The sequence below is a fragment of the Oncorhynchus keta genome, chromosome 34 (assembly GCF_023373465.1).
Source record: "Oncorhynchus keta strain PuntledgeMale-10-30-2019 chromosome 34, Oket_V2, whole genome shotgun sequence".
In the NCBI taxonomy this organism is placed as follows: Eukaryota; Metazoa; Chordata; class Actinopteri; order Salmoniformes; family Salmonidae; genus Oncorhynchus; species Oncorhynchus keta.
This window is the reverse complement of record NC_068454.1, coordinates 18,557,138-18,571,981: the sequence shown is the minus strand read 5'-3', so window position 1 is coordinate 18,571,981 and position 14,844 is coordinate 18,557,138. Positions and strand designations below refer to the sequence as shown.

General features: G+C 43.5%; 1 protein-coding gene across 3 annotated transcripts in view; it reads left to right on the top strand.

Annotated features, from left to right (window-relative positions):
- LOC118380638 (glycogen synthase kinase-3 beta) overlaps nucleotides 1-14,844 on the top strand; it is a 62,798-nt gene that overhangs the window by 13,568 nt on the left and 34,386 nt on the right. For all 3 annotated transcript variants that reach the window (XM_052493335.1, XM_052493333.1, XM_052493334.1), the window contains exon 2: nucleotides 6,942-7,135. In XM_052493335.1, coding sequence (XP_052349295.1) covers nucleotides 6,974-7,135 — 162 coding nt within the window. In that variant the 5' untranslated portion in view covers nucleotides 6,942-6,973. The remainder of the gene's footprint in view (nucleotides 1-6,941; nucleotides 7,136-14,844) is intronic.

Sequence of the window (14,844 nt, the reverse complement as noted above, 5' to 3'; positions counted from 1 at the left end):
TAAGTATATATACAGTGTGTGCAAATGGCGTGAGGATGTAAGGCAATAAATAGGCCATAGTAGCGAAGTAATTACAGTTTAGCAAATTAACACTGGAGTGATAGATGAGCAGATGGTGATGTGCAAGTAGAAATACTGGTGTGCAAAAGAGGAGAAAAGTAAATAAAACAGAATGGGATGAGGTAGGTAGATTGGGTCGGCTATTTACAGATGGGCTATGTACTGCTGCAGCGATCGGTTAGCTGCTCTGATAGCTGAAGTTTAAAGTTAGTGAAGGAAATATAAGTCTCCAGCTCAACGATTTTTGCAATTTGTTCCAGTCATTGGCAGCAGATCATTGGGAGGAAAGGCAGCCAACGGAGGTGTTGGCTTTGGGGATGACCAGTGAGATATACCTGCTGGAGCGCGTGCTACAGGTGGGTGTTGTTATCATGACCAGTTAGCTGAGATAAGGCAGAGCTTTACTTAGCATAGACTTATAGATGACCTGGAGCCAGTGGGTCTGGCGACGAATATGTAGTGAGGTGCCAGCCGACTAGAGCATACAGGTCGCAGTGGTGGGTGGTATATGGGGCTTTGGTGACAATACAGATGGCACTGTGATAGACTGCATCCAGTTTGCTGAGTAGAGTATTGGAAGCTATTTTGTAAATGACATCGCCAAAGTCAAGGATCGGTAGGATAGTCAGTTTTACAAGGTTATATTTGGCGGCGTGAGTGAAGGATGCTTTGTTGCGAAAAAGGAAGCTGATTCTAGATGTAATTTTGGATGGGAGATGTTTAATATGAATCTGGAAGGAGAGTTTACAGTCTAACCAGACACCGAGGTATTTGTAGTTGTCCACATATTCTAAGTCAGAACCATCCAGAGTTGTGATGCTAGTCGGGCGGGTGGGTGCGGGCAGTGAACGGTTGAACAGCATGCATTTAGTTTTACTAGCGTTTAAGAGCAGTTGGAGGTCACGGAAGGTGTGTTGTATGGCATTGAAGCTTGTTCGTAGGTTAGTTAACACAGTGTCCAAATAAGGGCCAGATCTGTACAGAATGGTGTCATCTGCGTTGAGGTGGATCAGGGAATCACCAGCAGCAAGAGCGACATCATTGCTATATACAGAGAAAATAATCGGCCTGAGAATTGAACCCTGTGGTACCCCCATAGAGACTGCCAGAGGTCCGGACAACAGGCCCTCCGATTCTGAACTCTGTCTGAGAAGTAGTTGGTGAACCAGGCGAGGCAGTCGTTTGAGAACCCAAGGCTGTTGAGTCTGCCGAAAATAATATGGTGATTGACAGAGTCGAAAGCCTTGGCCAGGTCGATGAATACAACTGCACAGTACTGTCTTTTATAAATGGCGGTTATGATATCGTTTAGTACCTTGAGTGTGGCTTAGGTGCATCCGTGACCAGCTTGTAAACCAGATTGCACAGCAGAGAAGGTATGGTGGGATTCGAAATGGTCAGTGATCTGTTTATTACCTTAGCTTTAGAAAGGCATGGCAGGATGGATATAGGTTTATAACAGTTTGGATCTAGAGTGTCACCCACTTCCCAGAGGGGGATGACTGTGGCAGCTTTCCAATCTTTGGGGATCTCGGTCGATGCGAAAGATAGGTTGAACAGACTGGTAATAGGGGTTGCAAAAATGGCGGCAGATAATTTTAGAAAGAGATTGTCTAGCCCAGCTGATTTGTACGGGTCCAGGTTTTGCAGCTCTTTCAGAACATCTGCTATCTTGATTTGGGTGAAGGACAGGCTGGGGAGGCATGGGCAAGTACAGTGAGGCAGAAAAGTATTTAGTCAGCCACCAATTGTGCAAGTTCTCCCACTTAAAAAGACGAGAGAGGCCTGTCATTTTCATCATAGGTACACTTCAACTATGACAGACAAAATGAGAAAAAAAATCCAGAAAATCACATTGTAGGATTTTTAATGAATTTATTTGCAAATTATGGTGGAAAATAAGTATTTAGTCACCTACAAACAAGCAAGATTTCTGGCTCTCACAGACCTGTAACTTCTTCTTTAAGAGGCTCCTCTGTCCTCCACTCATTACTTGTATTAATGGCACCTGTTTGAACTTGTTATCAGTATAAAAGACACATGTCCACAACCTCAAACAGTCACACTCCAAACTCCACTATGGCCAAGACCAAAGAGCTGTCAAAGGACAACAGAAACAAAATTGTAGACCTGCACCAGGCTGGGAAGACTGAATCTGCAATAGGTAAGCAACTTGGTTTGAAGAAATCAATTGTTGGAGCAATTATTAGGAAATAGAAGACATACAAGACCACTGATAATCTCTCTCGATCTGGGGCTCCATGCAAGACCTCACCCCATGGGGTCAAAATGATCACAAGAACGGTGAGCAAAAACTCCAGAACCACACGGGGGGACCTAGTGAATGACCTGCAGAGAGCTGGGACCAAAGTAACAAAGCCTACCATCAGTAACACACTACGCCGCCAGGGACTCACATCCCGCAATGCCAGACGTGTCCCCCTGCTTAAGCCAGTACATCTCCAGGCCCGTCTGAAGTTTGCTAGAGAGCGGTTGGATGATCAAGAAGAAGATTGGGAGAATGTCATATGGTCAGATGAAACCAAAATATAACTTCTTGGTAAAAACTCAACGCGTCGTGTTTGGAGGACAAAGAATGCTGAGTTGCATCCAAAGAACACCATACCTACTGTGAAGCATGGGGGTGGAAACATCATGCTTTGGGGCTGTTTTTCTGCAAAGGGACCAGGACGACTGATCCGTGTAAAGGAAAGAATTTTGAGTGAAAACCTCCTTCCATCAGCAAGGGCATTGAAGTTGAAACGTGGCTGGGTCTTTCAGCATGACAATGATCCGAAACACTCCGCCCGGGCAACGAAGGAGTGGCTTCGTAAGAAGCATTTCAAGGTCCTGGAGTGGCCTAGCCAGTCTCCAGATCTCAACCCCATAGAAAGTCTTTGGAGGGAGTTGAAAGTCCTTGTTGCCCAGCAACAGCCCCAAAACATCACTGCTATAGAGGAGATCTGCATGGAGGAATGGGCCAAAATACCAGCAACAGTGTGTGAAAACCCTGTGAAGACTTACAGAAGACATTTGACCTCCGTCATTGCTAACAAAGGGTATATAACAAAGTATTGAGATAAACTTTTGTTATTGACCAAATACTTATTTTCCACCATAATTTGCAAATAAATTCATTCAAAATCCTACAATGTGATTTTCTGGATTTATTTTCTAATTTTGTCTGTCATAGTTGAAGTGTACCTATGATGAAAATTACAGGCCTCTCACATCTTTTTTAAGTAGGAGAACTTGCACAATTGGTGGCTGACTAAATACTTTTTTGCCCCACTGTAGCTGCGGGGGGTGTAGAGCTCTTGGCCGGGTTTGGGGTAGCCAGGAGGAAAGCATGGCCAGCTGTAGAGAAAGGCTTATTGAAATTCTCGACTATCGTGGAATTATCGGTGGGGACAGTGTTACCTAGCCTCAGTGCAGTGGGCAGCTGGGATGATGTGCTTTTATTCTCCATGGACTTTACAGTTTCCCAAAACTTTTTTGAGTTGGAGCTACAGAATGCAAATTTCTGTTTGAAATAGCTAGCCTTTGCTTTCCTGACTGACTGCCTGTATTGGTTCTTGACTTCCCTGAAAAGTTGCATATCGCGTGGACTATTCGATGCTAGTGCAGTCCGCCACAGGGTGTTTTTGTGCTGGTCAAAGGCAGTCAGGTCTGGGTAAACCAAGGGCTATATCTGTTCTTAGTTATACATTTTTTGAATGGGGCATGCTTATTTAAGATGGTGAGGAAATGTATTTTAAAGAACGACCAGGCATCCTCTACTGACGGGATGAGGTCAATATCCTTCCAGATCATCACTTGACAGTGATGATTGGTGGTCGTTTGACCGTGGACCCATTGCGGATACAGGCAATGAGGCAGTGATTGCTGGAGGGCAAGTTGGTCAGGATAATATCTATGAGGTGGTCCATGTTTACGGATTAGCGGTTATACCTGGTAGGTTCCTTGATCATTTGTGTGAGATTGAGGCCATCTATCTTAGATTGTAGGACTGCGGGGTGTCAAGCATATCCCAGTCACCTAACAGAATGAACTCTGAAGATAGATGGGGGGCAATGAGGCAGTGATTGCTGGAGGGCAAGTTGGTCAGGATAATATCTATGAGGTGGTCCATGTTTACGGATTAGCGGTTATACCTGGTAGGTTCCTTGATCATTTGTGTGAGATTGAGGCCATCTATCTTAGATTGTAGGACTGCGGGGTGTCAAGCATATCCCAGTCACCTAACAGAATGAACTCTGAAGATAGATGGGGGGCAATCAATTCACATATGGTGTCTAGGGCACAGATGGGAGGTGAGGGGGGTCTATAACAGGCGGCAAAAGTGAGAGACTTATTTCTGGAGAGATTAGAAGCTCGAACTGTTTGGGCATAGACCTGGATAGTATGACATAACTTTGCAGGCTATCTCTGGTGTAGATTGAAACTCCTCCCTTTTGACATTTCTATCTTGACGGAAAATGTTTGCAGTTGGGTATGGACATTTTTGGTGGCCTTCCTAAGCCAGGATTCAGTCACGGGAAGGACATCAGGGTTTGCGGAGTGTGTTAAAGCAGTGAGTAAAACAAACTTAGGGAGGAGGCTTCTGATGTTAACATGCATGAAACCAAGGCCTTTTCGTTTACAGAAGTCAACAATTGAGAGTGCCTGGGGACACGCAGGGCCTGGGTTAACCTCCACATTACCCGAGGAACAGAGGAGAAGTAGGATGAGGGTATGGCTAAAGGCTATCAAAACTGGTCATCTAGTGCATTGGGGACAGAAAATAAAAGGCGCAGATTTCTGAGCGTGGTAGAATAGATTCAGGGCATAATGTACAGACAGGGATATGGTGGGGTGTGGGTACAGTGGAGGTAATCCCAGGCACCGAGTGATGATAAGAGAGGTTGCATCACTGGACGGGCTAGTTATGCTGGGTGAGGTCACCGCATGTGTGGGAAGTCGGACAAAGGAGATATCTGAGGCATGTTGAGTGGGACTAGGGCCGCAGCAGTAAACTAAATCAGCGTAGCCTAGTGGTTAGAGCGTTGGACTAGTAACCGGAAGGTTGCGAGTTCAAACCCCCGAGCTGACAAGGTACAAATCTGTCGTTCTACCCCTGAACAGGCAGTTAACCAGCTCGGGAGTTTTATTCCTCTGCTGGTAGCGTGACTACAGCTCAAGCTCATTACCATAACGCACAATGCGCAAAAATATTCCTAAAAATATTTAACCTCCACACATTAACAAGTAAAATAGCTCAAATGAAAGATAAACAAGTTGTTTATCTAGCCAGCAAGTCAGATTTCTAAAATGTTTTACGGCGAAAACATAGCACATATTTATGTCAAACCACCACCGCAGACATAGCTCATTAGCATAGCCAAGTAGGAAAAATATGCAATCAACAAACGCAGGATTAAAAGAAAAATCATTTCACTAACCTTTTGAAATCATCAGATGACAGTAATATAACATGTTACACAGTGCATTCATTTTTTTTCAATAATATGCTATATATATCCATAAATCTCTGTTTACAATGATGCATCGTTCAAAAAATGCTACCCAAATGTCCTGAGAAATGACGATAGCCCCGGCAGATAACGTCAGCTAACAAGGAATACACATCATAAACTTTGACTAAATATGCATGTTTTACATATGTATAGCAAGATACACTTGAGAGAGACATAAAGCGAGGCCTAAAGCAATCACAGGTGATGATTGTGAGAGCTAGCTAAGACAACAAAGGGTAGGACAACAACAGCTAATCAGCTAAGACAACAACAACAGGTAAAATGCCGTAGAATGGGCAGAGAGGGTCGGTTAACTACAAACAGGGCCTGAGTTCGAGGCTGGGGCCAACAGATAAACAAAAAATAAACAAAATGGAGTACCGTGATTAATGAACAGTCCAGCTATCACGCCCTGACCTTAGAGAACCTTTGTATTTATCTATTTGGTTAGGTCAGGGTGTGATTAGGGTGGGCATTCTAGTTTCTCGTTTTCTATGTTGGCCTGGTATGGTTCCCAATCAGAAGCAGCTGTCTATCGTTGTCTCTGATTGGGGATCATATTTAGGCAGCCTTTTCCCACCTGTTGTTTGTGGGATCTTGTTTGTGTGTAGCTGCCTGTGAGCAGCCCATAATGTCACATTTCAGTTTTCTTCTGTTTTGTTTGGTGAGTTTCATATTTATTAAACGTGTAATTCTACGCACGCTGTGCCTTGGACCAATCATTCAAACGAGCATGACACCAGCAGGCATCAGCTATGAAGCCAAGTGCTCATAGGGTCCAGTGAACAGCAATAGATGGAACAGGGAAGCATCGGGGTAGTCGTTACTACGCTAGCACGCCGGAGACACGGCGTTAAAAGTTACCGTGTTAAAAGTTCAAAGTTAGCAAGTGTGTCAGGCTTCGTAATATAACTCTGACAGTGTGATCCTGTGAGTGTGTCTGGCTTCGTAATATAACTCTGACAGTGTGATCATGTGAGTGTGTCAGGCTTCGTAATATAACTCTGACAGTGTGATCATACAAGTGTGTCAGGCTTCGTAATATAACTCTGACAGTGTGATCATGTGAGTGTGTCAGACTTCGTAATATAACTCTGACAGTGTGATCATACAAGTGTGTCAGGCTTCGTAATATAACTCTGACAGTGTGATCATGTGAGTGTGTCTGGCTTCGTAATATAACTCTGACAGTGTGATCCTGTGAGTGTGTCTGGCTTCGTAATAAAACTCTGACAGTGTGATCATGTGAGTGTGTCTGTCATCTAGTCTCGCTTGTTTATTTGTCATTAGACACACTCTTCACTTAAGGTCACTGAAGACTATCTCACCCCTTCTCTACCCTCATCCTCTCTGTACCTCCTGCAGGGGACAAGGATGGCAGTAAGGTGACAACGGTGATGGCCACCCCAGGCCAAGGGCCCGACAGGCCCCAAGAGGTCAGCTATACAGACACCAAGGTGATTGGGAACGGCTCCTTCGGAGTGGTCTACCAGGCCAAGCTGTGTGACTCTGGAGAGCTGCTGGCCATCAAGAAGGTTCTGCAGGACAAAAGGTTTAAGGTGAGAGAGACTGCAGGGTGCTCGCAGACACACACACGCACGCACATTTCTCTGATCTCATGAAACGATTACATCATTCTTGTCTTTTCAAAGATAACATCCTTCATTCATCTTTCTGTTGAAGTCTTTTTCTTCCATCCTTTCTTTGTAACGGATGACTTTCATTCAGAGTGGGTTCTACTATAAAGGATGACTCCTTCCATTCACACTACTGTTCTCTGGTCTTTTGTGAATGGATTACAGGCTCCACACTCTGTTAGTTGAACAAAGAGAGAGACAAACACACACACTATACAGGTGTCCCTCAGTTCCCTGCCACTCTCTAGTCTAGTTCCACGACTACAGAAACAAACTCCTACATCTACATCTGCTCAGTAGTAGCAGTGAATGCACAGATGGCTGTGCAATGTAGCTTTGTGTATTTGCGTGTGTGCGCGTGTCAAGGTCCAGATTGTCGCCATGTTAACCCAATTTCTCCTAGGACTGACGATACCATCACTATCTCAATGTGGGGCTGTGAATAGGACTGACTGTTGTGTTGCTGTTGTCTTTGTTAGGTCACTAGCTTTGCCCTCAGAAGTCTTGGACTTATTATCCTAATTGTTAGCTTTGGAGCAGCAGATGTACTGAAGCATTTGGTTTGACTACTTTGTGATACAGAGTGCAGTGATGTGTGCTGAAACTATTGCCCATAATAAAGCGTAATGCACTTTGTAAAACTGTGTCCAGTGGCTTCAATACAGTGGTCACTGCATTCATATAGACCAGGGGTGTCAAATTCACTCCATGGAGTGCCTAGTGTCTTTTAGGGTTTTGTGTTTTCCTTTCATATAAGACCTAGACAACCAGGCGAGGGGAGGTGCAAAATCGGCAGACACTCGGTCCTCAGTGGAATGAGTTTGACACATGATATAGATAATATGACCATAGTCTAAGACCGGAAGGAATGTTGACTGAATTATTTGTTTTCTGCTATTTAACAAAAAGCATGACCAGTCCTATAAAATAAGCCCGTTTTAATTCTTAAAGTTAGACTCAGCTAAATGTTGTTGCATCAAGCAGCAGCACAGATATAGAGATGAGTGAGATGCAAGGCTTCACTCTCACACAGTCACACACAGTCTCACACAGTCACACACAGTCACACAGTCTCACACAGTCACACAGTCACAGTCTCACACAGTCTCACACATTCTCACACAGTCTCACACAGTCACACAGTCACAGTCTCACACAGTCTCACACAGTCACACAGTCACACAGTCTCACACAGTCTCACACAATCTCACACAATCTCACACAGTCACACAGTCACACAGTCTCACACAATCTCACACAGTCTCACACAATCTCACACAGTCTCACACAGTCACACACAGTCACACAGTCACACAGTCTCACACAGTCACACAGTCACACACAGTCACACAATCACACACAGTCTCACACAGTCTCACACAGTCACACCGTCTCACACAGTCACACCGTCTCACACAGTCACACAGTCTCACACAGTCACACACAGTCACACACAGTCACACACAGTCACAGTCTCACACAGTCTCACACAGTCTCACACAGTCTCACACAGTCACACACAGTCTCACACAGTCTCACACAATCACACACAGTCTCACACAGTCTCACACAATCTCACACAGTCTCACACAGTCACACAATCACACACAGTCTCACACAGTCTCACACAGTCACACCGTCTCACACAGTCTCACACAGTCACACACAGTCACACAATCACACACAGTCTCACACAGTCTCACACAATCTCACACAGTCTCACACAGTCTCACACAGTCTCACACAGTCACACAATCACACACAGTCTCACACAGTCTCACACAGTCTCACACAATCTCACACAGTCTCACACAGTCTCACACAGTCTCACACAGTCTCACACAGTCTCACACAGTCACACAGTCTCACACAGTCTCACACAGTCTCACACAGTCACACAGTCTCACACAATCTCACACAGTCTCACACAGTCTCACACAGTCACACAGTCTCACACAGTCACACACAGTCTCACACAGTCACACACAGTCTCACACAGTCACACACAGTCTCACACAGTCACACACAGTCACACAATCACACACAGTCTCACACAGTCTCACACAGTCTCACACAGTCACACAATCTCACACAGTCTCACACAGTCTCACACAGTCACACCGTCTCACACAGTCACACAGTCTCACACAGTCTCACACAGTCACACACAGTCACACACAGTCACACAATCACACACAGTCTCACACAATCTCACACAGTCTCACACAGTCTCACACAGTCACACAGTCTCACACAGTCTCACACAGTCTCACACAATCTCACACAGTCTCACACAGTCACACAATCACACACAGTCACACACAGTCACACAGTCAAACAGTCTCACACAGTCTCACACAGTCACACAGTCACACAGTATCACACAGTCACACAGTCACACACAGTCACTGTAACGCCTGTCGTCGGAAGGAGTTGACCAAAGCGCAGCTTGAAAAGTGTTCATGATTTATTTTATTATAAAAAAACACTCGAACAAAGTAACAAAACGAAAGCTCAGGTCTGTCAGGTAACAGAGACGAAACAGAAAATAATTACCCACAAATACAGGTGGGAAAAAGGCTGCCTAAGTATGATTCCCAATCAGAGACAACGATAGACAGCTGCCTCTGATTGGGAACCACACTCGGGCCAAAACAAAGAAATAGACAACAAAGAATGCCCACCCCAAATCACACCCTGACCTAACCAAATAGAGAAATAAAACGGCCAAGGTCAGGGCGTGACAGTCACACACAGTATGTGCACGGGTTCACTTCACACTGTTCACAGTGAGGTAGCCAGGGAAGTTTCAACGCTCTTAGTTGTTGTGGAAATTATTTTCTGCATCTACGTCATCGATGAGTCTACCTTTTTAAGTTCTTAACTAATTTATTAAAATGCTTTTTGAAGGAAAGCCTATCCTCAATCCAGATGCCTATAAGCAGGAACACGATTAATGAGGCCACCATCCAATGTACGCATGCATAAATTATCAGATCATTTCTTACCTGATATGGAAAATAACATATACTTAATTCTACCTGCATTATGTACCAATTTCAGTTCTGCAAGGAAATAGCATACACAAGTGTCATCTGCATACAGGTGAAATATATATATTTTTAAGATAAACCAATATTCTTAATGTAAAAAGAACAGAACCAAGAATCGATCCTTATGGGGACACCCTTTGTTATGTCCAGAAAACTGGATTCAACACCATCAGTAAATACACACTGCCTTCTGTCTGTTTGATCATTTTCAAATCACTTACTTGCAGATGGGTTCTTAGGCTGCGTTTAGACAGGCAGCCCAATTCTGATCTTTTTCAACTAATTGGTCTTTTGACCAATCACATTAGATATTTTTCAGAATTGGGCTGCCTGTATAAAATCAGGTGTAGAGGTTTGGGTGTTCTGTTTTTCCTTTATAGCAGCCAACCCCCCTCTTTTTCTTTTCTCTCTCTCCCTCACTCCCTATGTGTGGACTGTTATGAAGAATGAACTCAATGAGTGTTGAGCGCTAAGTCTCCTCACATGACTGCTGCACACACACGCAAACACATGCGAACAGTTCATACACACCAACATCTTTGTCTCCTCCTCTGTTTCTCTCTCTTTCTGCAGTGTGCCTCACACAAGGAGTGAGACATAAGCTGGGAGCTTTGTGACCAGTCGGCACATGTGCACACACACACACACACACACACACACACACACACACACACACACACACACACACACACACACACACACACACACACACACACACACACACATACACAAGTGAGCAGGCTCTGTACCATAATGCAGCTGGCTAAAGTAACTGTGTGTGTTCTAGTGTCAGGCGCTGGGTGGGCTCAGGCTTCTCCCAGTGTATCTTGGGATATGTCCCTCTGGACTTTTTTGAGGGATCATATTTCAGCCCAGTGGAAGAATTACAGTGTAATACCCATAGTGTGTAAGTATAGAGTGTGTGTGCTTGTACTCTGCATAGTCAGGGCTATAAATGAAAAATAATATTGCTCCCAGCTTTAAAACGTTAGGAGCACAACATAACATTTACTAACACCATAAAATAAGATATATAGCCTATATGAATTCTAGCTACTCCTGAAGCACATGTTGTGCCCTAGAAATGAATATTTAACACAGTAAATTAATTAGTTTAATATAAAAACTAAAATGTTGATACAAATACCTGTCATTGAAATTAAAAAGATTTGTGGAATATTATGTTTCTACTTTGTGGAAAAGCACAATGTTCCTATTAAGATGCATTGCACTGAAAATTGTACCCTGTCTCTTTAAGAGCAAGTTTGTGATGAGGACATGCAAGATATCTGTCATTCATTCATTGCTATGACCAGTGATCTCCTGAAGAAGCTATCCCCTTTCCTTTCTTTCTGTGCCCCCACATGTTATACATGTTATACTGGTTAAGTCACCAGGTTGTTAGCTAGCTAGCTAATGAGGGAACAAATATGACTGAACAAAGTTTAAAACAAAGACTGCCCGTGAATGGCCTATGACATGGTTTATGAATGTAAAAAAAGTAACTCAAATAAACTTATTCTGAATCCATTTTTTTCTGCTGTCTTGAATGATGACATTCTATTTAGCGATCTCACAAAATAAATGTGAAATCTTTGAGGAGAAGTTCAATCAGTGAATCAGGTCATCTCCATGGTAACCAGAGACTTTCTGCCATACATGCATTCAAACTACCGTAAAACCCCTTAAGGTGCTTTGAGGGGCTCTCTGCAGCACCCTTAAACCATTTCCTTAGGTAAGAAGAAATGGTTCCTTAAGATAAATCATTAAGGGAAACACTTAAGATGTTTTATGCGACCAGGCCTGATCGTTTGAACTGTTTGGGTTAGATACAAGCAGTTTTCGATGTGTTAATGGTGCAAGCACGACGCTAACCAATCTGCGCTTGGTCCTTCTGTGGCTCAGTTGGTAGAGCATGGCGCTTGTAACGCCAGGGTAGTGGGTTCGATTCCCGGGACCACCCATACGTAGAATGTATGCACACATGACTGTAAGTCGCTTTGGATAAAAGCGTCAGCTAAATGGCATATATTATTATTATATATTAAACAATGGCACATCAAAGCCTAATCATTACCATAATTATAATTAAAATAAATATATATACAGTGGCAAGAAAAAGTATGTGAACCCTTTGGAAATACCTGGATTTCTGCATAAATTGGACATAAAATTTGATCTGATCTTCGTCTAGATCACAACAGACAAACGCAGTCTGCTTAAACTAATAACACACAGTTTCAGTTTAGCAATATTCTTGGGATGTCTGGTGTGAACTACTCTTTTGAGGTCATACCACAGCGTCTCAATCGGGTTGAGGTCAGGACTCTGACTGGGCCACTCCAGAAGGCGTATTTTCGTCTGTTGAAGCCATTCTGTTGTTGATTTACTTCTGTGTTTTTGGTCGTTGTCCTGTTGCATCACCCAACTTCTGTTGAGCTTCAATTGGCGGACAGATAGCCTTACATTCTGCTGCAAAATGTCTTGTTAAACTTGGGAATTAATTTTACCTTCGATGATAGCAAACTGTCCAGACCCTGAGGCAGCAAAGCAGCCCCAAACCATGATGCTCCCTCCACCATACTTTACAGTTGGGGTGAGGTTTTGATGTTGGTGTGATGTGCTGTGCCTTTTTTTCTCCACACATAGCGTTGTGTATTCCTTCCAAACAACTCAATTGTAGTTTCATCTGTCCACAGAATATTTTGCCAATAGTGCTGTGGAACATCCAGGTGCACTTTTGAAAACTTCAGATGTTCAGCAATGTTTTTTTTTGGACTGCAGTGGCCTTTTCCGTGGTGTCCTCCCATGAACACCATTCTTGTTTAGTGTTTTACGAATCGTAGGCTCGTCAACAGAGATGTTAGTATGTACCAGCATGTTCCAGAGATTTATGTAAGTCTTTAGCTGACACTAAGATTCTTCTTAACCTCATTGAACATTCTGCGCTGTGCTCTTGCAGTCATCTTTGCAGGACGGCCACTACTAAGGAGAGTAGCAACAGTGCTGAACTTTATCCTTTTATAGACTATTTGTCTTACCGTGGACTGATGAACAGCAAGGCTTTTAGAGATACTTTTGTAACCCTTTCCAGCTTTATGCAAGTCAACAATTCTTAATCTTATGTCTTCTGAGATCTCTTTTGTTCGAGGCATGGTTCACATCAGGCAATGCTTCTTGTGAATAGCGAACAAAAATGTTGTGAATGTTTTTTATAGGGCAAGGCAGCCCTAACCAATATCTCCAATCTTGAAGAAATTTGGCGTGTCACCAAAAGCACTCACAAACTTCTACAGATGCACAATCGAGAGCATCCTGTCGGGCTGTATCACCGCCTGGTACGGCAACTGCTCCGCCCACAACCGTAAGACTCTCTAGAGGGTAGTGAGGTCTGCACAACGCATCACCGGGGGCAAACTACCTGCCCTCCAGGACACCTACACCACTCGATGTCACAGGAAGGCCATAAAGATCATCAAGGACAGCAACCACCCGAGCCACTGCCTGTTCACCCCGCTATCATCCAGAAGGCGAGGTCAGTACAGGTGCATCAAAGCTGGGACCGAGAGACTGAAAAACAGCTTCTATCTCAAGGCCATCAGACTGTTAAACAGCCACCACTAACATTGAGTGGCTGCTGCCAACACACTGACTCAACTCCAGCCACTTTAATAATGGGAATTGATGGGAAATGATGTAAAATATATCACTAGCCACTTTAAACAATGCTACCTAATATAATGTTTACATACCCTACATTATTCATCTCATATGCATACGTATATACTGTACTCTATATCATCTACTGCATCCTTATGTAATACATGTATCACTAGCCACTTTATCTATGCCACTTTGTTTACATACTTATCTCATATGTATATACTGTACTCGATACCATCTACTGTATCTTGCCTATGCCGCTCTGTACCATCACTCATTCATATATCTTTATGTACATATTCTTTATCCCCTTATACACTTGTGTCTATAAGGTAGTAGTTTTGGAATTGTTAGCTAGATTACTTGTTGGTTATTACTGCATTGTCGGAACTAGAAGCACAAGCATTTCGCTACACTCGCACTAACATCTGCTAACCATGTGTATGTGACAAATAAAATTAGATTTGATTTGTCTCATTGATTGGACTCCAGCTTAGCTGACTCCTGACTCCAATTAGCTTTTTGATAAGTCATTAGCCTAGGGGTTCACATACTTTTTCCAACCTACGCTGGTCATTTTTAAATGATGTATTAAATATAGACAAGAAAAATACAATAATTTTTGTGTTATTAGTTTAAGCACACTATGTTTGTCTGTTGTTGTGACTGAGATCATCAGACCAAGTTTTTGTAAATTTCCCGGTAATTCCAAAGCGTTCACATACTTTTTCTTGCTTTTTCTTACTCATTCCCGAGTGGCGCAGCGGTCTAAGACAATGCATCTCATTGCTAGAGGCGTCACTACAGACCCTGGTTTGATTCCAGTCTGTATCACACCCGGCCGTGATTGGGAGTCGTAGGGCTGCACACAATTGGCCCAGCATCGCCCGGGTTAGGGTTTGGCCGGGGTAGGCC